Here is a 26,846-nt window from a genome sequence, read left to right as displayed (position 1 = left end):
TAATAGTAGAAAATATAATGTTTTTTTTATAAAGAAATATGCATTACATACGTCTATCTGGACCAATTAGCTGACTTATAACAAAAACGAAAAACTTGCAGAAACAAAACTTAACTTATTATCGCTTAAAGACTAAATGAGCATAGACAATGTTAAGAAAGCGTACGGAATAATGATCTACATTTATCAAGTCCATAAACTATAATACAAGCATTGGTGAACGAGTTCACATGCTTAAACGCTCGATTTATACACATACATTATTTGTGTTAGAATAAACTTGCGTATGATAATTTAAAGGGGCTGGTTTCATAATTGTCATTATTTTTCTACCAGACGGTATCTGTCGATAAACTACAGCTACGATCTGCAACAAAAAACATTGAAACGTTTTATAATTTAATCATAGCAAAAAAAATAACAAATGAGTCTGTAATTCAATAAACAAGAAAAGAAGCCTTTTTAATTAAACATAAAACATTTTAGATTAAAAAAAGAATGGATATAATCGGACCATAATACAATGGTGAATATGTATACGCAGTGGACTGTATTGATTTATTACCACCTTCGTATACAAAACCCTATATAGATTGAAAAAGGGAGTATAAAAATCGGTTCAGAATTTTCACACATAAGATTTAACTAAAAATACATAATGAGAGAAAATTAATAGATCTTCCAATCCAAGTTTATCAAATCCAATCTAATCCCAAGCTTATCCAAGTATATTAAGATATTTATTGAATTATTACCAAATTTCACCAAAGTTTACCAGCGGGAGACTGCAAAACGTAATCCAGTTTGGTACCTCTGACTCATTCATGCTGTTGCCGCTAAGCAGCTTGCAAGAATGTGTTTTGGTTTAAAACAGGTAATCACTAACACATCTCAGTGTTTATTAAGCGACGATCACCACTTTCTATCATTCTTTGTCTCATTTTGGTCTCTTCTTTTCATTTAAGAGTTTCCTCTTGTCGGTGCAACTAATTCATGCATCTTCTTCCAGCCAGCTCTATCCCAGGCCATATCCTTGACCTCCCTATACGACATGACACCTAGCGTTTCTTTATCTGTCCCGTGTAGTTATTCCTCGGTCTTCCTTTTCTTCTCTTGCCCTCTATTTTTCCTTATACTATGCTCTTTAAAAAATCTTTTTGCTATTGGAAGTAAAAAAGAAGGAAGTACTTACAGAAAAATATGTCGAGTAAGGCGCTTTTGCATCGCACGGCTCGCCTGGAGCCGGGCGAGCGGCGCGGGCCAGTCGCGCAGCCGGGCGGCGTCCATCGACGCCGGCGGCCGCCGCACCGGGCGCTCCGAGGCCTGCCGCCGTTGGCAGTACATCGCTGCCTGTAATTATTAATTAATATTATTATTTATGTAATAAAGAATATTTATTTATTGAATTTTTAAATAAATAAATAAATTTATTAATTACAAATTAAATTGCAAAATAAGTTCCGACCCGGTAACCACGCTCTGCTAAGCGCGGAAAATGGAGTCCTTTTCACATTTCCGGTAACCACGCTCTGTAATCTTGTCAAACTTGACAAATGCAACATTTAAACAACACTTCTGGAAAAATTGTACGTTAATTTACGCAGTATGGGCCCCCGCCGTAGAATGAACCACCCCTTCCTTTTCCGTAGGTGTTTAAGAGGCGACTAAGAAAACATATGGGTGGCAGTGTCTCTTAAAACATAACTAAAGCCTAACCAATTTCGCCAACCTGCTTGCCAAGCGTAGCAACTATTGGCAAATCTTATAGGGAAGACCTATATTCAGCAGCGGGTACGCGAATATCTTGCGAAGTAGCAATATCAGCTAGTTTGAATAAAAAAAGTATATAATCCTATGGGAAGATCGTATGTCATGAGTCATGGCATGGTACACTGATGCATGAGATGACATGTGAATGTGGATGAAGAAAATGCATGCAGGGATGAGGTTTAATAAGATACTCACTGCTTATTTCGAAAGGGATCCCGATGTAAAGTAAATTAAATCTATTGTACTTACCATACCGCCGCAGGCCACGGGCTTCTAGCAGGTACCCTGGCTCACTGCAAAAAAAAAGAAAATATTAATATCAAAGCACTGTTTATTCGAAATAGTGCATTTGGGAACAGTCTAAATTTGAGTTTGGTTTGAATTAAGATAGTTAAAAAGGCACGTGCTTAAAATGGCGCCCGCATGGCAACCGCCATTTTGTTCAGAGATTAGATTTTGAATCAATGCAAATACTCACGTCCTACTACGTCACCCAAGTGCGCGGTGTGCATGCGCATCGCGCCTTTTATAGGAATGCCGTTGCGTTTGTTAACGAAAAGGTGTAAATTGAAATTTCTCTAATTGTAATTATTATTATTTTTTTATACAACTTAGAATGGCAAACAAGCTGACGGCCCACCTGATGGAAAGTGGTAACCGCCGCCTATAGACATGAGCAGTACCATGGACATAACAGTGTATACTGTTTCGCCCATGATACCCCCCATGCGTTACCATTCCTGAGGACTCAGGTGTTATTCCTCTGTACCCAGTACATTCACGCCATATCCCACCCTTCAAACCGAAACACAGCCATGCAAACACAACTGCTTCACGGTTGAAACACGAACGGGACAGAGGTACCCAAGCAATCGACTTTTGTACAAAGTCTCCCTCTGGTAAATTTGAAATAATAATAAAAAATTATTTGATGTAATCATATTTTATGTAATTATTTATGTATGTATTTATTATATGTCTATATTCAAATATTTTCCATAGTATGTGTATGTTTATATTAGTCTAATTATATGTTTATATCGTATGAATATATCAAGTATTGCATTATTTTTCCGCTATTCAATAATGCACCGAGAAATAAATCTCGGTTTGCCCGTACGGTTGACTAGTAGAAAATGTATACAGACTTTCACTGTATATAAAAGTTTAAATAAATAAATAAAAATATTCTCAAATATCATAGTTATGAGATATAGGTATGATTATTATATTTGCAGTGAAAAAATATTAATATATAATAATATATGAAAATAATACATTCTATAATCGGTTAATTTACTTTAAATTATATAAAAAATTTACTAATATTATAAATGTGAATTTGAATATGTTTCTTTTTTATTTGTCACCGTCTGGCATTTTAATAACATGTTAACTAGTTATTATAAACTGAGTAAATATAGTACTTCAGAAAGAGAAAGTGTGTGTGAGAGAGAAAGAGAGAGATAAGATAGTTTTAATCCTGTCAGTTTAAATATCACAATCAATAATGTAGTCGTAGGCGGAAAAAAATGTTTTAATACTTGTTAATGTATTGAAAAATCACAGAAACACATCATAATAACTTCAGAATGGCATAATTATTAGTCTGTGACGGTAACAGAATAGATAAGTTTAACAAAATAAATTGAAAGCCTATAGTAAATTACCTGCCCAGTATTATGTTGTAATAGCCATTATTATTTTTTTTTAAGGAGAGATCTATGCCCAGCAGTGGGATATTACGTTGATAATGAAAAATGATATTGTTTATACTTAAGATTTGTATCTTAAGTATTTAAGCCCACTTTTTCTCATTACGTTAGTATTAACAATTAAATGCTTCTAGCAAAAATATTGTTTACTAGCAATTACCCGTGACTTCGTCTAAGTAATCGGGATAGAAAGTAGCCTATAAAAATAGCCTATACCCTTTTCTGTTCCGTATAATACGTGTATACCAAATTGTATAGCGACTGGGTAAGCCGATAAGGCACTATTAGGTGACAAACTCAGTTTCACATTTTTAATATTAACAATTGATTGTTATATAATAATTATAATGATCATGATGTAGTCATTTCCTATATATTTTATAAAAAAAGATTTACAAGATAAAAAATTGAAATAAAAATAATAGGCAATCAATGTAAATTGCAGATAACCCGTTTTCCTTCTGAGTGTGCAAACTATCAACAAACGATGGTAGATAAAAAAACACAAGAAACGTATCCACCGACGAAATTTGTTAAAAATAACACAAACAGCGTCGTGTTATTTCAAAACTTTGTAGTTTCCACACTTTTTTATTGCTCGATTTATTACACGAAACTCCAGTTGGGAAACATAACAAAGTCTCAAGATACATAGCCTATGTAAGTTACATAAATCAGCGGCCATCTTGGGTACGCTCGTTCTGTAGATTTAATAATCCCGGGCGTCTACTAAAAACAAATGTCCACCATCCACCCCACGGTGATATTACATAAGATTCCCGGAAAAACGGCTACTATCCCGAAAGGGATGGGTGGGTAGGAGTGGTTGGGTGCATGGACACGCCCCGATGGCGTAGGCGGGGTTTCGCTTTAAGTTTCTCGTTTATTTCACCCGGGTAATATACCCGGATCTCTACAGATATATAAGTGCCTATATACATCCGTTGAAGGTACATAATTAGTTGAGTGGTATATAAAACTTTTCTGTCTCGGTAATAAAGATTGATGACGCAATGGTCGGTTCGTATACTTATTTTAAATTTAAGTTGAAACATTTATTGTTTCAACCCTTAACTGTCCACTGCTGAACGTATGTTTAGCCTTCCCATAAGGGGAGTTTTGCCAGTAGTTGCCACGCTTGGCAGGTAGGTTGGCAACCGCAGTTAGGCTTTTACAAATACATAATAGTTTATTTATATACAACTTAGAATGGCAAACGAGCTGACGGCCCACTTGATGGAAAGTGGTAACCGTTGCCTATAGACATGTGCAGTCCCATGGACAACATAACAGAGTATACTGTTTCGCCCATGATACCCCCTATGCGTTGCCATTCCTGAGGACTCAGGTGTTATTCCTCTGTACCCAGTAAATTTACGCCATATCCCACCCTTCAAACCGAAACACAGCCATGCAAACACAACTGCTTTACAGTTGAAACACGAATGGGACAGAGGTACCTAAGCAATCGACTTTTGTACAAAGTCTCCCTCTGGTATTTGGGGTAGATCAATAAAAATTCATTTAAATATACCCGCCTTATAGATACATATTCGTCGTTCTAAGCACAGACTTAATTTGAGGTTAAATGTGTATTGAGATTATTAATATCGGTTTTAAGTTAGAATTTGTAATTTGTATAAGATATAGATTAAGGAGGGGAATCTGAGGTAAAGCAGTTGTGTTTGCATGACTGTGTTTCGGTTTGAAGGGTAGGATATGGCGTGAATTTACAGGGTACAGAGAAATAACACCTGAGTGCTCAGGAGTGGCAACACATGGAGGGTATCATGGGCGAAACAGTATACTCTGTTATGTCCATGGCACTGCTCATGTCTATAGGCGACTGTTACCACTTTCCATCAGGTGGGCCGTCAGCTTGTTTGCCTTTCTAAGTTCTATAAAAATATATATATATATATGTATGTAAAATTCTACTAAACTTAATAATAATACAAATGAGATTCTCTGTAAAAATTATCGGACTTGTTCGTAATGAAATTTGGTTTCCTTTGATTGACTGTAAAATGAATTCAAAGATTTATTAAAATATCATTAGCTAAGTTAATTATATTACGTTACATGAAAATGACGGTGGTTCTATTTTTTTATTTACTTCTTAGCGTTATTTATAAATCAATTTGGAAAATTCTTTTTTCTTTTCTGATAAAATATTATTTTAGACGTTTTTTAATAAGATGGTAATGAAGTGGCGCCAGTGTAGGATGGTATGTGAGGAAGAAAAGGCAGATCAGTTAGCTTGTCATGATGATATACCTGGAATCCAGCAGAATGGTTTTTTTTTAATGGATTATAATGGAATGGTAAATCGCCCACGCTAACGGTATACGCTGGCGGGGTACCAGTGAAGGGTGATAAATGAGGATGAAAAGGCAGATCAATTAGCTTGTCATGATACATACATCATGATACGACTGGAATTCAGCAGGACGGTTTTTTTGGTGGGTGAAAATGGTATAGTAACCCCGCCTGCGCTAAAGGGATACGCTGGCGGAGCACCAGTGCAGGGTGATAGATGAGAATGAAAACAGGCCAGTTAGCCCATCGTGATGAATTCTGAGGAATTAACCATGATAGTTTCCAGGGAGAACCACGAGGAGGAGGAGGCGTGGTCGACCTGGTTGGGTATATTGCTAGCAATGGGATTCTCAGTCTCTATTACTAACAATCCCTTTCCCCCCTACAAAGGGTGGGTTGAGACAAGGATGGAATAATATTAGAAGAAGTTTTTGATGAATTCACCAGGAATTAACCATGATAGTTCCCAGGGAGAACCGCGAGGAGGTCGACTTGGTTGGGTATATTGCTAGCAATGGGATTCTCAGTCTCAATTACTAACAATCCCATTCCCCCTTCAGCAGGACGGTTTCCAGGGTAGACCACGGGGAGGTCGACCTGACGGGGTATATTGTTTGTGTAGCGTTATAGCGTGTCATTAAAATGCTGGGCAAAATAAAAAGCGACGTGAGGTGGGGCAGGAAGGCTTGCTAGTTGCTTACGTTACTCCTACGTGCGCAGTGCATTGGCGACGAGAGTGCAAGCTCGGCAGAGTTATTTTTAGGGCACACGCTGCAGTTGTCTGATGACATTTATTGCGACACTGCTAGCAACACGTCAGCCGATGAACACAGGCATATCAGCAGATTAAGCATAATTGAGGCTTATAAAATTAAAGACAGCTAAATCCAAGTCTGTCAAATGTTCAAGAAACTAGAAAAACTCCCGTTTCCTCCCACGAACGCTCAGATTGTGGAATGAGCTCCCTGCCGAGGTTTTCCCAAGAGACTACAGCATGGGGTTCTTCAAAAGGGGGGTAAAGAGGTTTCTTCAGGGTCGGCAACGCACGCGTAATACCTCGGGTATTGCAAGTGTTCATAGGCTACGGTAACCACTTACCATCAGGTGGGCCGTATGCTTGTTTGCCACCTCAGTGGTATAAAAAAAAAACTAATATTTTGTCAAGCATATGGAACGATATTTTATATTTTAAACCAGATTGAAGAAAATTTGAATATTACGTATTAATAATTTGAATTGTAATTAATAGAACTTTTAATTGTGAAAAACATTTGAATACAGTGTGAAAATTTTACCAGAGGGAGACTTTGTACAAAAGTCGATTGCTTAGGTACCTCTGTCCCATTCGTGTTTCTACCGTGAAGCAGTTGTGTTTGCATGGCTGTGTTTCGGTTTGAAGGGTGGGATATGGCGTGAATTTACTGGGTACGGAGGAATAACACCTGAGTCCTCAGAAATTGCAACGCATGAGGGTATCATAGGCGAAACAGTATACTCTGTTATGTCCATAGTACTGCTCATGTCTATACGCGACGGTTACCACTTTCCATCAGGTGGGCCGTCAGCTTGTTTGCCATTCTAAGTTGTATAAATAATAATAATAAATGTTAAGGCAAACTAATCACAAATTTAACATAATTCTTAATTGTCTAATGTACAAATATAAACCCCCTTGTTAAGAAATACTAATACCAACAAACCCATTTTAACTGTTACAGCATTCTGTCACTTTCTTTAGTATTACAGTCGTGCAAGAGAATTACGCTTACTGCGACAGAAAATTGAAACATAATCCACAATAGCAACTTAATACCTCGTGCATTTCTAAGAATACACTATCGGACACCACCCAAGTTTATTAAAGATCTCTATTGTTTGTTTAACTTAATTTATTTAATACATGTAAGCAATGTTAATTTAAAAAAAAAAACAAATTTTGGGAAAAGGGGTTACTTTATTTTTAATCGTTATTAATATTTATGTTAATAATGATTAATTAGTAAAGCCACAGATAATATAATATGGTAAAGCAATCGACTTTTGTACAAAGTCTCCCTCTGGTTATAAAATTATTATAAAATCAGACTTCAATTTATCTGTTTATTTCCTATATTGTATAATGCAAATAAAGTATCATTCATTCATTTTATATAGTACATCAATAAATTAAAGTTGATATACATTTTTTTAAATACTAATACAAGTTACAAGTAATCTCCCAACGCTTAGGAAATAAGCATAAAAAAAGAAAAAAAAATCTGTTCGAGTAATTCATACAAAAAAGTCAATATTTATCATCGTCATTATCATACCAACCGTTAGCTGTCCACTGTTGAACTTAGGTCTTTCCCAAAAGTGGGGTTTTGCCAGTAGTTGCCAAGCTTGGCATGCGAATTGGCAACCGTAGTTAGGCTTTCGGTGATGTTTTAAGAGGGACGCTGCTGTCCATCCCTCCACCAATAAGTTCTCTTAGTGGTAAAGTAAAGTGGCCTATTCTATTCTATATATATTCTTACCTAATATTATATGTAACATATCAATAAAGATTCTCGAAGAATCTATGAAGATATTACATTAATTTATATGTGGGTAAGTCGATATTTTTTTTTAATAGATGATAATGGAATGGTAACCCCACCCGCGCTATCGGTATACACCGGCGGGGCACCAGTGAAGGATGATAGGTGAGGATGAAGCAGGTCAGTTAGCCCATCGTGACGAATTCAACAAGAATTGTTTACGATGGTTTCCAGGGGGAACCACGTGGAGGTCGATCTAATAAGGCATATTGCTAGCAATGGGGCTGTCAAACTCTATTGTTAACAATCCCTCCCCCCCTATTGATGATATCAACTGCATACTATTTGTTTTCACTGCTACCTACGTTACAAATGTAATCACATTTCTCAATCAATTAATATTTCAGCCGTTCACTGTCCACTGCTGAACATAAGCCTTCCCCATAAGGAGAGTTTTGCCAGTAGTTGCCACGCTTGGCAAGCGGGTTGGCAACCGCAGTTAGGCGTTTAGAGTTTTTTTTTATACAACATAGAATGGCAAACAAGCTGACGGCCCACCTGATGGAAAGTGGTAATCGTCGCCTATAGACATGAGCAGTACTATGGACACAACAGAGTCAGAATACTGTTTCGCCCATGATACCCCCCATGCGTTGCCATTCCTGAGGACTCAGGTGTTATTCCTCTGTACCCTGTAAATTCACGCCATATGCCACTCTTCAAACCGAAACACAGGTTTGCCAGTAGCTGTCGCGCTGGGCAGGGATTGGCAACCCCAGTTAGGCTTTAGAAATGTATTAAGATGGACGCTGCTGCCCATCCCACGCCTTCCATTAGTCTCTTTTACGATCCCCACTCCACTTACGACACCCACATAGATTGGTTGCATAGAAATTTTATCAAAATAGGTTCAGTTATTAAGTATTTAAATTACAAATACTGGTATTGCCATAACCGAAATCGATTTTTTTTATGGCACACAATCTTTTTTTTTTTATAAATTATACCCCTTTGTCTGTAAACTCAACAAGGGGACACATTTAAACAATTCTTCTAGAAAGAATAAGATACGTTTAAATAATACGCTGAGTACATAAAATATCCGTCTAATTACCCTTATAAAAGAGTGTAAAATAAAAAACAAATTAATGAGTGCGCCGCAAGCCGTAACTTGGCGAGGAGCGACGCGGGGGTCCAAACAAATGCTAATTTTTCAACAACTAAACATTTTTTCGGTACTTTTTCTAACAAGAACGACTACACTTCTAGCCAAGAAAAGAACGTAAATTGAATTATTGAGCTATTTTAATAGTTAAAAAAATAAAAAATAACTTTAAATAATAAAAAAAAAAAACTATTTTAATACTTAAAGAAATATAGTATTGCCTAGGGCAATTTATATTTACCTCTATAGACGATATGCACCTACTATATGTATGCATTTATTTTATATAATTAAACAATGGATAAAGGGAAAAATGATTGTATTTAAGTTATTACGAGAACCTCCTTTTTTGAAGTTGGTTTAAAAACAAAACTTTCCTATGTATAAAAATAAAATATATATAAAAAAAAAACGAAAAAATTTGCAACAATATTGGAATAAATTCTATCTTATTACAGGTAGCAATATTATTTGTGTGTTAACCACTTAATGCGAGGGTCTTTCTGTGAAATGAGGTCAACTGGCGCACAGGCGCACGCACTAAATTCGAACGAGCATATAATAAATATACACTAAGCTCTATGAAATACAAACGGGTGATAAGGTATCGCTCCAGATACAAATACTGGGTACTCGGGTATAGCGGTACTTGGGATAGCCCAAATCGGAACACATTTGATGCGCGAAAGGGTCTCGTTCGAGATACTTAAGTGGTTAATTAAGTAAGACAAGGAGGTTCATTCTGCGGCGTTATTTTTTTAAACCTATCTCTTAAACTATTATTTTAATTGGATAGCTTTTAAATTATTGTTTCATGAACGATTACAATTGCCGTGTGGTCCCAGGGTAGAATCGGCCACTCTTTTCTTTCCCGTAGGTGTCGTAAACTAAAAGATCTATTCTATGCCGGGAACACATAGCCGTGTATCGTTATAACAGCCTTTAACTGTCCAATGTTGAACAAAAGCCACCCTTTAAGTATTTAGAACTAAATACATATATCAAACTAAGTCTAGTTTGATATATTTATTTTTAAATACTTATTGTTATATTACAATACTAATATTTCTTTAACCTTCACTGCGTAACACCGTTTCTATTTTAACAATCTATTGAACTTTTTATGTTTTATTCATAGTTTATTCATGGGATAAGAATACAAAGAGAGTATAGGTACCATCGGCTGAAATCAATTCGACAGAAAGCAGATCAAAGGCCGCCTAGTAGTGTATACTTAAAGTTGAACGCAAGTGTACTGTTTACTTGGGGCCCCGAATCTCTAAAAACAGAGGAAACCCCAACGAAAGGACTGTACCCACCCACTGCCTGTTTTTTTGTTTCAAATAGAGACATATTTTATTTACTAAGTGGCTATTTTGAATAAAAATGCGGTTTTCCCAACCGTGAGACCGTTAAAAAGTACAAAATGGTGGTTCCGTACCCTGCTTGTAGATTTATGCGTTTTTCTGTAGACATTATCTCCGGCGTAGGTGGTTTGTCCTTACGTCGCTTCTTACGTGCATATAAAAAAAAATACATATATTATATCTCTATATTTAGAAATAATAGAATTTTCATCATGCCTCCGATCAAACTGTTTATAATTACTCCTCTCCATCCAAAGGTTGCCCGGAAGAGATCGCATTTAGCGATAAGGCCGCCTATTGTTTTCTCATTGTGATTATTTCTTGTAATTGTTTATATTTATAATAAGTTTACTATTGTAATCTTTTGGAGGAAACAATAAAGAGTCTAATATCTATCGATATTACTTTATTTAAGATAGTTTCGAAAAATAATACTAGAATTAAAAATGTTTTGAATTGTCTAAAATGAATAAGTAAATTAAAAAAAAATCTATGAGCATAATTGTTCATTGCCGTGGGATCCCGGTATAGAATAGGCCACCTTTTGATTCCCGTGTATCTCTTATAAGGCGACTAAGGGAACTTAATAGTCGTGGGATGGGCTGCAGTATCTCTCTTAAAATATCATTGAAGCTTAACTGCGGTTGCCAAATCGCCTGTCAAGCATGGCATCTACGGGCAAAACACCCAAGGGGAAGGCCTATATTCAGTATGTATTTAGTATTAGTAATAATTACCTATTCTTATAATGTATTGTTAGTAAAATACACATAAAAAAAATTATAATATAATTAATTAGAACTACTAACTAAATATTTGATTGCGTATTTATACATACATACATATCTGTCACGCCTGTCTCCCATTAGGGTAGGCAGAAACAATGGAACGCCAAATGCTTCGATTCAAACAAACTTCTTTCGCTTTTTCCACATTCATCAATCTTTTCATACACGCTCGCCGGTTACGGGTACTTTTAATTTGGCCCTTCTTCAGCACGTCGCCTATTTGGTCGACATACGTCAGTCTAGGGCGGCCCCTACCGACATCTCCATTCATTCTTACTCGACAAATCTCTTTCGTAATTCTTCTTTCATCCATCCTCTCCAAATGACCAAACCATCGTAACATTCCTTTTTCGATTTTTGTCACTACATCGTCTTTCAGTCCGTATTTTTATTCCGTATTTATCATATATAAATTTATTTTATTTTATCATCATTTCAGCCATTATCCGTTTAATATTGGGCATAGGCTTTCCTAATGCCATAAGGAATCCACCTGCATCCACTGACTCCCTGCAATGCATTTAAACTCGTCACTTCAACTAGTAAGAAGTCGTCCTACACCATGTTTGCCCATACGGGGTCGCCACTCCATAAATTTTATTTTATCATATTGTTGTTTATTTTACTAATATCACACTAAGTGTGAATATTTATAAACATGTTTAGATATTTGAGATTTTGTAAAGTAAATAAGTCAAAACGCCTGAACGATTTGCAATAAAGAATAAATGCAGTACTGCAACTTACAGCTGATTGAATGAATACATGAATTTATTAATTTATTTGCAAGAAACATGATCGATATACAAATGTTAGCAGTAGGTATAAGTCCACATATTTCGCTATAATTAAAGTTAATTATTGTAATGTAAAAAAACTGAACCTTGTTAATACAAAAATATGAAATCCGAGTTTTTTTAATGGGTGAAAATGGAATATTTAAATAGGGAGGTTTCAATACATACCAGAGTGAGACTTTGTACAAAAGTCCTTTGCTTAGACACCTCTGTCCCATTCATGTTTTTACCGTGAAATAGTCGGTTTGAAGGGTGGAATATGCAAGCGAATTTACAGGGTACAGAGGCATAATACTTTAGTCCTCAGGAACGACAACGTATGAAAGGTATCATGAGTGAAACAGTATACTCTGTTTGACCTCATGTCTATAGGCAACTGTTACCACTTTCCATCAGGTGGGCCGTCAGTTTGTTTGCCATTCTAAGTTGCATAAAAAAAAACAGATATTATTAACGAGTTTAGATGGTTACGTGGATTTTTGAACCGGTTTTAATAATCCTTTTTGCAGTAGACAAGATTTATTTCCATATTCACTTTTCAATTTTGTTGTGTTTGTACTCGTGGTATTATTTGTGGAGGAAATTTATTTTATGAGGATTTATTTGTATTATGAGGAGTTAAAACGGTAAAACCCCCCCAAAGAGGGAGCTCTCTGTTCAGCAGTAAATAGTTGACAGCTGATATGATGATGAAGGGTTAAAGAGGTCATGAGAACCCCATGAGAATCATAAGAAGGAAGAATAGTAAAAATTGTAAATGTGAAAGTGAAAAATGTGTTTGTTTGATGCTTCTTGGCGCTTTGGCGCTCCAATCAGTATGAAATTATGATTATAAATTGAATTCTGGATGAAAAAATACATAGATATTTTTTTATCCCGATCAACATAACCCAGTTACGTAGAAATTGCGGGAAATTTCTAGCAGGTACTATCACAAGAGGTACTTACCAGAGGGAGACTTTGTACAAAAGTCGATTGCTTGGGTACCTCTGTCCCATTCGTGTTTCAACCGTGAAGCAGTTGTGTTTGCATGGCTGTGTTTCGGTTTGAAGGGTTGGATATGGCGTGAATTTACAGGGTACAGAGGAATAACATCTAAGTCCTCAGGAATGGCAACGCATGGGGGGTATCATGGGCGAAACAGTATACCCTGTTATGTCCATGGTACTGCTCGTGTCTATAGGCGACGGTTACCACTTTCCATCAGGTGAGCCATCAGCTTGTTTGCCATTCTAAGTTGAATAAAAGAAAAAGAAAAGGTACTATCACAAAATGTTTCTATGACATAGAATTTGAACTTTACAGCATGTTGAATACTCATATAAAAATAGTTTTTAATATTTTTTATTTCCAATTTTACGCTCCTATTGAATTGCAATTATAGGAACTTGAATTATTAAAATCATCTATAAGAGCCTCGTGTTTGGCAAACGGTGGCGCGGCGCGCGGCGCCTGCGCATCGTGATCCATACCGATCGCTCGATAATCGAGCGCTGTACAAACAGTCACTTTCGATCTGCACGAATTTATCAACTACGTACTATACAGGTGGATACAATAACTAAGGAAATAATTATATAATTATTTTATACGGAATTATATTACAGCAGATAGTGGAATTAACTGACAAAACGAGCTAATATGAATAGTAAAAATAACCCGTTAGATTTTTTTATGCAACTTAAAATGAAGAAGCTAACAGCGTATCTGATGAAAAGTTGTAGTGGGCGAAAGGTCTGTTCGCTGGTATGGAAACGCGGTGTCTTTAGAAAAGTAATATAATTATAAAAAATATACAAAAAAAAAAACAAGAGCAAAAAAGCGAACGAAACAAAATAATTTGACAGTAACTTCAAATCACAAACAAAAACTTCTTTTTAATAAAATTAAATAGGAAACAAAAAAGGTGCGTCGTGCATAGTGGTAATCGTCGTCGGTAATTTGTAGACATGAACAACACTATAAATATTACAAAATACTGGTGGTAAACTTCGAATAGCACGCCATCTAGTCCCAGCTTAGTATGGGCCACCCCTTCTTTTCTGGAGGGTGTCGTAAAAGGCGACTAAGGGAACTTATTGGTCGAGGGATGATCAGCAGCGTGTCTCTTGTAACATCATCAAAGTTTAACTGCAGATGCTAACTCGCCTGCTAAGCATGGCAATTACTGGCAAGATTCCCCTTATGGTAAAGGCTTATTTTTTACAGTGGCAAATTAACGGCTAAAAACTTTGCATACAGTTTTGAATAGTACCATCGACAATAGACACTCACAGCATGGCACCCTCTATGCATTGCCATTCCTAAAAACAATGGTGTTATGCATTAGTAGGCACTCTGTAATTTCAATGTGAAATGTTATTTACGTGTTTTATATATATATATATATATATATATATATATATATATATATATATATATATATAATATTAAGATATAATGTGGTTTTAGAATTTTAATAATAAAAACAGAGCATTTCTTTCGTGACACATAATTATCGATTTTAAAATTGTTGCTAAAAGGATAGACTGCCGAGGTACTCATGCATACGACTTTGATGTTTTTTGCGGAGTTAAAAGACAATAAGTTTGGCAATCCAATGAGGTAATGTTGCCAGTATCTTGAGTACGTTACCTCGGTGTGGGAACCTTGGGAGACTATTTATAATCAGTTATTTGTATTATTATTTAAGAAATTATATAAGTTTAAATTAAAATCAATTAATTTAGAATGTGCTGTACGTAATCGAGTTCAAGAGACCTCTCGCGATGGGAGTGTTATATTAACGAACTAGTATATTTGTATTGGCCATGTGGTTTAGCATAGAATAGGCTACCCCTTTTTTTTCCCAGTGTCGTAAGAAGCGACTAAGGGAGGACGAGGGATGCGCAGCAGCGTCCCTTTTAAAACATCTCTAAAGCCTAACTGCGGTTGCCAATCCGCATGCCAAGCATGGTAATTACTGTCTACTACTTCCTATTCTAGATTACGCTGATTCCTGTTATGTTAATCTTACAGAAGATCAATTAAATAAACTTGAGCGACTTCAGAACATATGTATACGGTTTATATTTAATCTTCGCAAATATGACCACATTTCTGATTTCCGCAATCAACTCAAGTGGCTTCCAATTCGCCTTCGCAGGAACTGGCACATCCTATCTCTTCTTTACACTATTCTTTTTCATCCTTCAACTCCCGATTACCTCAAAATGTGCTTTGAGTTTCATGTAAGGCCGGCAGCACACCTGCAATGCCGTAGGTGTTGTGGGTGATCATGGGCGGCGGTAGTCACTTACCATCAGGTGAGCCGCATGCTCGTTTGCCCCCTGTGTTGTAAAAAAAAAAAAAAATGTCGATTCTCAGGGTCGTACATTGCGCAACGCGAGATCCCTTCGTTTAGTAACTCCTATTCATTCTTCTAAATTCTGTTCCTATTCTTTCACTATCCAAGCTATCCGTCTCTGGAACTCCTTACCTCTTTCTATTAGATCAGCGCAATCTCTTGCCTCGTTCGAGAGGCAGGTAAAATCTCATTACCTATCTCTCTAATTTGCTTTGACATTTACTATGTGTGATTTATCTTGATCTATTTAGTATATTTATGTTTATGTATTATTATTTATATTATATATGTATGTTTATGTATTATTATTTTTATTATATATGTATGTTTATGTATTATTATTTTTATTATATATGTATGTTTATTTAGGTTATGTAATCTTATTTTTATATTTAGAATTTTTTGCATTTTGTCTGATTCCTTTTATGCATTTACTGTGTCTGATTTGCGCCATATACCTTTCTCTCTGTACTTATCCATTCTTTATGCCAGGTTGTCTGTAAGAGATTGCTTTTAGCGATAAGGCCGCCTTTTGTATATGCACATTCTGTATAAATACTCCTTGTATACATCTCTACTGTGCGCAATAAAGAGTTTATTATTATTATTAATTACTGGTAAACTTCCCTAAGGGGGAGGCTTAAGTTCAGCAGTGAACAGTTAAAGGTAAGGTATGATGATGATCATGATATTTATCTTGACGGATTATGTGAATAAATCCTATTTATTTCTTTATTCTTTATTGTACACAAAAATTACAAATATACAATTTGTATTAAATAAAGATGTACAACAGGCGAGCTTAACTCTGTAAGAGTTCTCTTCCAGTCATGATTCGTGTACAGCGGGGCTTTAATCTCCCAGTGAATTGTTTATTTTTTTTTTGTATATTTCCATTATTTATTTATTTAATGTAATGAAGAGCATCCTGTAAGTAAATAACCGTGGGAGATTCCATAGAGGCGTGCGGCCGCCGGACGCCGGACGCCTCGGGCGTGGTCGGCAACCGGGCATTACTCCGCGCCGCTGATGGGAGCACAGTGCAAACAACTGTACCGGTCAGGGCATCAGCTCTCACGGATCTATTCATCATTATAACATCGACGTTATGTAACTTACTTTGATGAGTGAATCACACACGATCTGCATTTTAACGCATCATATCCATGAGGTAAACGACGATAATAATAATCCTAGACTGGTGTCTTTGTGTTTTGGCGGTTTTTTTATTATTTTAAACTTTAATAATGATTTCATAGTATAATAGATGTGTAGGTCCGGGCGTAGAATGGATCATCCCTTCCTTTCCCGTGGGTGTCGTAAGAGGCGACTAAGGGAGCACATGGTAGAGGGATGGGCAGCAGTTTCTCTCTTAAAACATATCTAAAAACCTAACTGCGATTACCAATCTACCTGCCAAGCGTGGCAACTACTGGCAAAACTCCCCCAAAGGGGAAAGTTAATGTTCAGCAGTGGACAGGTAACGGCTGAAATAAAAATAAATGTGAATGGATGATTTATTTATTCGAATCTATTAATTACATTGAATATAATAGATGTACTAATGGTATTTTAAAGAAAATAAACTATTTCGTCATTATTATTATTATAGACTAGCAGCCCGTCCCGGCTTCGCACGGGTGGACATTTTTACATTTTAAAAAGTGGCCATCAAGACTGCACACGCGACGGAAGCTTAAAAATAGAGTAACTTCTCCAGTTTTCCCAACATTTCCCTTCACTGCTCTGCTTCTATTGATCGTAGCGTAATGAAAAGTATACTATAACCTGTCCAGGAGTATAAAGAATAAATGTACCAAGTTTCGTTAAAATCCGTCGAGTAGTTTTTGTTTCTATAACGAACATGCAGACAGACAGATAAAAATTTTACTGATTGCATTTTTGGCATCAGTATCGATCACTAATCACCGCCTGATAGTTATTTTGGAAATTTATTTCGTGTACAGAATTGACCTCTCTACAGATTTATTATAAGTATAGAAGATATAGATAAAGGAAAAAATCACAAAGAATTCATGAAGTTAAAAATGTATTGTTACATATTACCTATTAAATAAACAACTATATATATGTATGTACAAAATGTAACTAAATCCACTTCTGTTTATTAGGTCAGGGGCAAAGCTAAAACGTTAAATACATTATAATTCAAGTAATGCATAACAACGAAATTCAGTGACGTTTCATCATGAAATTTCCCCCATTAGTGAAGGCTTTCGTGTGAAAGTCCAAGTTAAAATGCAAATATTCAGATTGTGCATAGCAGGGCGTTGTTTTTTCGAAGGTTTTATTAGTTTTCCGTTTTATTTCTGTTTATTGAGGCTTTCGAGACGATATTTCTTGTGTTTATGTTACTAAATTACTTTTAGAAAAATTTACTATTAGAATGCACCTAGCATTCAGGTTGTCCTCGTAAAAAATCATATTTGCACACATTAGCTATGGAATATGACGTTTTTGTATGAAGTATCCGAAATAAGATGTAATAAGAAAGAGAGAAAGAAAATAAAGAGAGAAAGAAATATTTTTACTCAAGTAAACTTAGACTTAAATATTTTTGAACAATCAATTTTTTTTCTTCTTTTTTCCTTCTTTTAATTCTTCATAAGAAGAATGGGTAAAATAAGATTTTATTAACTTTTAGATTATCACACTAAATGTTTTATATAATAACTAACGCGATTATTTAGATTTTTTTTTCTCATTTAATGTAAATTGTAAAAATTGTAAAAAAAAGGTAATCTATGATACTTGAATTACTGACTAGGCTATACCGGCTGTTGCCAATAGACTGAAAAATAAGATTTTTCTACATTTACCTCGTGTAAGCCTAGTTAGTCGCTTCAGAGGAGACTTTGTGCAAAATTGTCGTTTTTCTATCGTATTTTTGTACTACGAAGCAATACTATTTGCATGATTTAGGATATGGCAGTGAAATTACTGGGTAGAAATGCATAACATCTATTTTTCAGGAATGGTAATACATCAGGGGTAATAAGGCATGGCACAAGGCATTCTATAATATCCGTGGTGCAGTTCGTGTCTATAAGCGATGATCTTATTTCAGATGGGTCGTCAGTTTGTTTGCTATTCTAAATATTATAAAAACTTTGAAATAACAGTCTTTTTTCATAACACAGGGGGCAAACAAGCGTCCAGCTCGTCAGATGGTAAGTGACTACCGCCGCCCATGATCATCCGCAACACCAGAGGCATTGCAGGTGTGCTGTCGGTCTTTTAAAAAGGAATATGCTCTTTTCTTGAAGGTTATGATGTCGTATCGGTTCGGAAATACTGCTATTAGAAGTTAATTCCAAAGAGTGGTTGTGCGTGGAAGAAAGTGCCTTGAAAATCGCACGGTAGAGGACAACCACTCATCCAGATGGTTGGGATGAGACTTTAGTTTTTTTTTTACACAACTTAGAATGGCAAACAAGTTGACGACTCACCTGATGGAAAGTGGTAACCGTCGCCTATAGACATGAGCAGTACCATGGACATAACAGAGTATGAGGCCGGTTGTGGTGAATCAGTAGCAGGTATCAATCCGAACAATTCATCAGAGCACTCCTCATGATATATTCGTTAAAGCGCAGTTTCAGTGGGTCGAGTCGGATAGTATGTACCTACATATATTTTTTGTGGAATCGGTGAAACTGTAAAGGTCATCAACGGCCAACAGCAATACACGCTTTTTTTTTAATAGACGATAATGGAATAATAATCCCGCCTGCGCTATCGGGATACGTTGGCGGGGCACCAGTGAGGGATGATAAGTGACGATGAAAAGGCAGGTCAGTTAGCCTATCGTGATGAACTCACTTGGAATAGAACACGATAGTTTCCAGGGGGAACCGCGAGGAGGTCGACCTGACAGGTTGTATAGCTAATAATGGTGCTACTAATCCCCATTTTTAACAATCCATTATTCCCCCAGCAATACGAGTACACGGTTAGAGAAAAAAAACTATTATATAGTGAAACAATAACAAGTACAAAACTTATTATTAAAATATACGAATGTGTGAAACATTAGTTATATTCTGACATATGGTTAGAGCAATAAATGGTTGAGGCTAGGTACCGCCCACTGCCCGATATGCCCCTACGCTCCTGTGACCGCAGTGCGCAATCATTTGACACTGCCACGCTGACTTGTATACACGCTCAAGTTATATCTAAAAGATTTTATATTATTACTATTAGTACTCTATTAAACTAAACACATTTTTAAAAAAAGAACTTAATTTTTTTTTTATTAATAAACAAAAAATTGGCATACCTAATAGGTACGCAGCGGAAATATTTATTGCCTGAATATCTGAATGTGACAGAAAGTGACCTCTGACTACCCCTCATCTAATGGTATCTGTTATTTATTTAGAATATAATATCAAATGAAGGCGAATATAATAGACACATACAATGCAGTTTATTTATATTGCTTTTTATTGTTATTTTTAATGAGGAGTTTCGCGACTGACTCTTGGCCACAACAGAATATCAGTGTTTTGCTCTTTTAAGGGCAAAACAATAAACTCGAGTTGTGACCATTTTGTGTTACTATGGCACACGCATGAAGGAAGGGAAAGAAAGGAGATTGTTAGTTTATATATTTTATTTTTTTTTATTTGTGCTTTTTTATTTTCATTCTTTTAGCTTTAGCTTTAAATTTATTTGTTGATTTACAGTAAACACTATCATAAATATTATGAGTGCATGCTCGAATTTCTTTTTTAATGGATGATAATGGAATGGTTACTCTGCCTGCGTTATCGGTATACACGTGCGAGGTACCAGTGGGGGATGACAGATGGTGATCATTTTTTTTTTATACAACTTAGAATGGCAAACAAGCTGACGGCCCACCTGATGGAAAGTGGTAACCGTCGCCTATAAACACGAGTAGTATGATAAAGCAGGTCAGTTGGCTCATCTTGATGAACTTAATAATTAATCAACCACGATGGTTCACTAAATTCAAATCACTAGGGGGAACTGCGTGGAGGTCGACCTAATAGGGTATACTCGTATTGCTAGCAATTGGATTGCTGATTTCCGTTACTAAGCCTGCATGCTCGAGTTACACCCTTTTAGCACCTTTATATTTTACAGGTAAATCAAGGTTTTTTGTTTGTTGATAATTATAAAAAATATGCAAAGAGGTCGATTTTTAGATGCTATTTCTATCTATACCCATCTTTTAATTTAATAGTTTAACGATATTACTGTTTTCTTTTTAAATATCATAAACTGAATTAATTATATATATTTATATAAAAATACTAGAAATTTAGTTCATATTATTTATCAGAATAAATATTTCGATATCAAATTGAAATTTTAATTTCACCGATTTATTTATGTATTGTAAAGCTATATAAACATAATGATGAAATACTTTGTTATTTTCCAATTTAAAATAAATACCGTCAGTATTTTTAATGTGGAAATTTATAAAAATAATTGCAGGAAATTTAACGTTTGACGAATGATAAAATATTTATATATATATATATATATATATATATATATATATATATATGTATATGTATATTACTTTGCACTTATATATTAAAAAACACATAAAAACTAAAGATGTTACAGTCACAGTTAAAAAACTTAAATGGAAATGTGCAGGGCATACAATTAGAGGGAGAAATAAATGGAGTAGAATGATAATGTTTCGGTACACAAAAGACAAAAAAAGGAGAAGAGAAAGACCACATAGAAGATGGGTAGATGACATTAGGGCTGAAGCAGGTGGAATTTGGACAAGAATCGCTAGCAATAGAGACCATTGGAGGCAGTTGGAGGAGGCCTTTGATAATAAGCAACCAGACAACAGCAATTAAATAAATAATAAGTTGTTATAAAAAAAAATGTCTGAATAAAGGCTTATATTATTATTATATTATTTTGCATTCTAATTGTTTTTCGCAGTGTAACAACCAACGTGTGCCACTCGCATACAGTTCAAGTTTATTTTTTATTAACGTTTCTAATGAGAAAAGGTAAATAGTCCAAGCCTTTCTTTAATTGGCTTTCTTGTTCATGCAAACAGCGAATAAGTTACTGCCAAGTGCTTAATCGTACCTCGTATTTGACACATGCAAGGCTTGCATTATTGTAGTTTTGTATTGTTATAGTAGTTATTCTTAGGTTACGTAGTTAAATTTATTTAAGTTCGATCACTCGTATGACAGGTTGTGATTTGAAGAACCTAAATAGTCAAATAGTTTGGTTTCAAAGGAATGTTTCTAATGTATTTATATAAAAAAAAAATCTTATTAATTTTTTGTATTTATATCTTTAAAAGTAAATTGTTTTATTACGTTACCTAAATAACTGATCTTTTATTTTATTTTATTTGTATTAACTTAATTTTAGCATCAGATATCCTATTAATGAAATAAATGTAAATTTATAATGATTAATAGATAGGTCCTCACATTGTACCTCCTGATTTCTGACTAAGTTACATAAGTTTTTTTTATACAACTTAGTACGGCAAACAAGCTGACGGTCCACCTGATGGAAAGTGGTAACCGTCGCCTATAGACATGAGCAGTACCATGGACCTAACAGAGTATATTGTTTCACCCATGATACCCCCATGCGTTGTCATTCCTGAGGAGTCGGGTGTTATTCCTCTGTACCCAGTAAATTCACGCATTGAAAGCATTCCTCTATGTGAGCGTTACAATAAATAAATAAATTTATTTCACCTGTGTTTTAACCAATCTACTAATTTCTATTTCTATGTAAAAAAAAAAAACTAGTGATTTGGTCTAGATTTTTGAAATAGAAGACAGTATGATCGAAAATAATACACATCTTATATTAGGCACTTGCTGTAAATGCAGCTTTCCTTAAGTGAAAAACTTTTTAAAATCGATTGGGTTTTCAATCAAGTTTTTCTCTTTGTATATTATATAGATATAATATTACTATAGATAGACTATCTTTTATACCTAAAAGTCCCTATAATCACGCGTTCAATTCAATACCGACATTGTACACACCATCGTTGAAATTGGATAACGACATGCCATGACCTGCTATAAAATAGAACTACCACAAGTCGCATACACTCAAAATTAGTTCTTACCGCCTTGTAATAAGGCAGTACACGGTTGCATGCCTAACTCGGTCATATTTACGTAGGTGACATATCCAAATTTCCAATGGTTATGCACCAGCGTGGAAAATCACACGTCACCGTTCGCGTCTGAAGTTGTTGTGCGAATCTGTATGACGTCGAGTGGTATTACGTTGGAAATGCATGTCAGTTTGTTAGGCGGATTGTGGTGCTGGTGTACGTTATATATTTACTTTATTTACACTCGTCTGAACTGTTAAATTTATGTAATAGTGGTGCAGTAAGGCGTTTTAAACTGGTTTAGTCAAAAAAAAAGAGGTATTTAATTCCTTATCTCGTCAAGTCCGTTAGTTATGAACCGATTTTGGGAATTTTTTTTTATTTGAAATAATATACTTACAGATTAGTCACATAAACATTTTATCAAAATCGGTTAAGCAATTTAGGTTTTGTCACAATTAAAATTTGTTTATTTTCGTTGGAAACAATTTTAATTATTATATTAATCAAATTTATAGTCTAAGATCTGGCCGTTGAATTTTGCATGTACTTAAAAATAAAACTTGGTTTAAATGAAAGGATGAGCGAAAATATAATTAATGCAGGTTGTCAGGTGGCAACCCTTAGTTACGCTTCTTTTTTAAAGGCAAACCTATGTTGTCGTATAGAAAAAAGAGTAAACCTCCGTTTAGTGTAAGATTTATCAAGAAGAATCGATAGTTCTTGTAACTACAGGATCAACATACAGAATAAAACAATAGATTCAAGCAGGACTTGCGGCCATTTTTCAGGTAACAATATGTTACCGTGTTTAGAAAACAATAAATATCCGTTTGGTGTTAATCTTATCAAGAAACATAACGAGTTAAGCAAATTTACCAAAATCTTTACCTATTTTCAACTAGCAACAACTAGATTGCAGATAACTGAGAGCAGGCAACCGGCGTTGTATATTTTCGCTCATATTTAATTTAAAAAGAGTTTCATTAAAAAGTTTAACACCTGCAGAATTTAGTGATGGGATCTTAGACTATTAGGTCAATGATTGGTCTCCACAATAAGTGCAACCAAGACTATTTTTAATTTATGAAATTAAATAAATTTTGTGTTACTCAACTCATATTTATTTTTTTTATAAATTATTTAATTATATATAAATTTATTTATTTATTTAAGTATTTGGAAAACATAAACTTTACCACAACATCCGCCTACAACTATGTTCAGTCTGCTGTCCTGCTTCAGCCGTGTAGCAGCTGTGTTTCAGGTTTTTATCTTCAAGTGATAAAACATTATTCTAAAAGTAATTTTACTAACTAAATTGTTACTAACAAAATGGACCAAATTGTAGTCTCGTACTTCATATTATATATATATATATATATATATATATATATATATATATATATATATATATATACAGAATATAGGAACAAAGTACAACACTTAAGCAAGAGAAGGAAAAGTCGAAATAAAACCCTCAGTATACCAAACCGCTTGGCCAGCGTAGTCAAAGTAAGCAATTATTTTATTTATGGAGTAAGATTCGTGACCAGCAATGAAGAAATATTTAGTTGATTTTATAAGAATTAAAATTGTAGTTTACTAGGATTTTATGGTTACTGTTCAACGGAGTATTCACATATTCCATTCCATATATGTTCCATACTCAGATTCGTTTTAGAACGAATGCAAATATATACTCATTGTACTCATTTTACAGTACAATAAAGTATTATAAGATTCAAGATTCAAGATTTATTTATACAACTATACTACAAACAAACAAATCTATCTTCAGGTTTATAACGTTACAATATAGTAGATTAGGTTTATATTAATCTATGTAAATAACCTAACGCAGTTAAACTATGTAATAAAAAAAAGTCAATACGAATCCGAAGAATGAACGAAATGTGTATATTCCATGCAAAAATATTCAAAATAGCCTGTTTAGGCAGCCATATTATGTTGTTACACAAATGCGACACGCACGCCACCTAGCGGTGACTAGGTACTCACACGTTTCCGTTGACAGCGGCCGCAAGATGGCGGCCAAGATTCCGGCCAAGCGCACTCCGCAAGCTCCCCGGATCATTGCACAAAGCATCGCAACAAAATTGCATTCTCTCAACTTCCTTGCACAAAATTTTAAACTCATTTGCATAAATACCCTGTTCCGGGCACCTCGTAAACTTGCACCCGCGGCGCGCCACACAACCAGCACTGGCCACAGAGAAACAGACCATAGACAAAACACACACGCGCACCGTTAATTAGTTGACACATCGTTAATTAGAATAACGGAGCTATGTCTTCGCCGGCAGCGTACCGTCGAATGAAAACCTCCACCATGTTGTTACTGAATTTTATACTCCATCCCAGTCAGCAGAGCCTCCAAGTTTGCCTCCTTCAAATTCGTTATGCATACAGCACCAAGGGCTGTTGAATACCGTTCGCGTTTATTTATGAACAGGCAAACTTCTGGTGGCTGGTGGGACGCACGAAACACAATATAGGCTCGCCTCCCCGGCCGTGGCCGCTAGGGCCGCCGGCGCCCGCGGCACACACCACTAACAATGCATGCGATCGCTGAAAAAGGGCTTTTTATGTATTCAACTTCACAACTCTGTAGCTCATCTGCAAGTCGTATTATGGACCTAATTAACAAGTTAATATGGGCGATCCGGGGCCGCCGCGTCTGCGCACAGACCGACCGTTCATTCCGATTTAAACTCACGCGAATTTATAATCTACATATTGGAATACGGCTCTCTATCGACGCATCATTTAAGCGATTCGAAATAGCGAAAGGACTTTAGAAATTTTACGTTTATTTTGCATTCACCTGTACGAAAGATGCTTCGTGAAAGTCGTCTGTAGCATATTCGGGTGCGCCGTGCAGGGAGAGGCCGCGGTAGCGACTTTGCAATGGTAAGGAGCGTTCAGAAATTCCACCCCGCCCGACACCCCCATCACAAAGTATAATGATATCGTCGCCGGCGTTATTATGAGAGTCGTCATAAATATTTCATAGAGCAGAGGGCAGTAATGACCGAGTGACCGGCGATAGAGGCTGCCGCTAGTCGGACGGCTCCGTGAAATCACATGTCATTGCGCAATCGGGCTCATCTATATTTCTAATCCAAGTCTTCAGTCGACAGTATTAAGTATGTTGCTATACGCTTGTGAATTTACGTCGTGTCACTGCAGGGTGACTGGCAGATGGGAATAAACTAGATTATGAAATAGTACTGCTAAAAATCAATCAATTATATAGTTAATTTCATTATATTTTACGATATTGTATGAGTTATTTTAAAAGTTAATTTTTGCAAGTATTTAGGTAGTTAAATATTAGCAAAACATACTAATTTTGTTATCAATAGCAGCCATAGCCGCGACCGATATATGGTAGAACTACTAACGGTAGACTATATCCTATATATCCTTCTTATAAGAAGAGATCTATGTCCAGCTGTGGAAATTTGATAGGTTGTTTTATTGTGATGATGAAGATATTGAGATTTTGTTCATATCTTACAAAGATATTACGTTACATTACTAGATATTACGCCTACTTGATAGATATTTACTTAATAGTCACTAATAATTTACAAATCAACAGTTTTTGAATGAATAATGATTCTGTAATAGTATAACCATCTATGCTGAAACAACGAGAACGAGGTCTGATTTGATAGATACTCTTTATTGTTTCCTCCAAAAGATTACAATAGTAAACTTAATATAGTAACAAACAATTACAAGAAATAATCACAATGACAAAACAATGGGCGAACTTATCGCTAAAAGCGATCTCTTCCAGGCGACCTTTGGATGGAAAGGAGTAATTATAAACAGTTTGATCGGAGGCACGATGAAAATTCTATTATTTCTAAAATATAGAGATGTGATACATGTAATAATATAAATA

At 35.4% G+C, this 26,846-nt stretch overlaps 1 protein-coding gene across 2 annotated transcripts; it reads right to left on the bottom strand.

Annotated features, from left to right (window-relative positions):
* Window positions 1-25,173, bottom strand: LOC128201242 (uncharacterized). Of its 2 annotated transcripts, none has more exons than XR_008253129.1 (4): window positions 2,249-2,300; window positions 2,020-2,063; window positions 1,193-1,350; window positions 1-367 (listed from the first exon to the last, which is right to left on the bottom strand). XR_008253129.1 is itself a non-coding variant. In XM_052897629.1 (4 exons), the coding sequence occupies exons 1-4, from the start codon at window positions 25,156-25,158 to the stop codon at window positions 248-250; spliced, it is 549 nt and encodes a 182-aa protein (XP_052753589.1). In that variant the 5' UTR covers window positions 25,159-25,173; the 3' UTR covers window positions 1-247. The 2 variants fall into 2 exon arrangements, 1 of the variants encoding a protein (XP_052753589.1); XM_052897629.1 differs by lacking the exon at window positions 2,249-2,300 and adding an exon at window positions 24,932-25,173.
* Between the last annotated feature and the right edge of the window lie 1,673 nt (window positions 25,174-26,846).

The sequence above is a fragment of the Galleria mellonella genome, unplaced genomic scaffold (assembly GCF_026898425.1).
Source record: "Galleria mellonella isolate WM207_F2 unplaced genomic scaffold, CSIRO_AGI_GalMel_v1 utg117, whole genome shotgun sequence".
Taxonomy (NCBI): Eukaryota; Metazoa; Arthropoda; class Insecta; order Lepidoptera; family Pyralidae; genus Galleria; species Galleria mellonella.
This window is presented reverse-complemented; position numbering and strand designations above follow the sequence as displayed.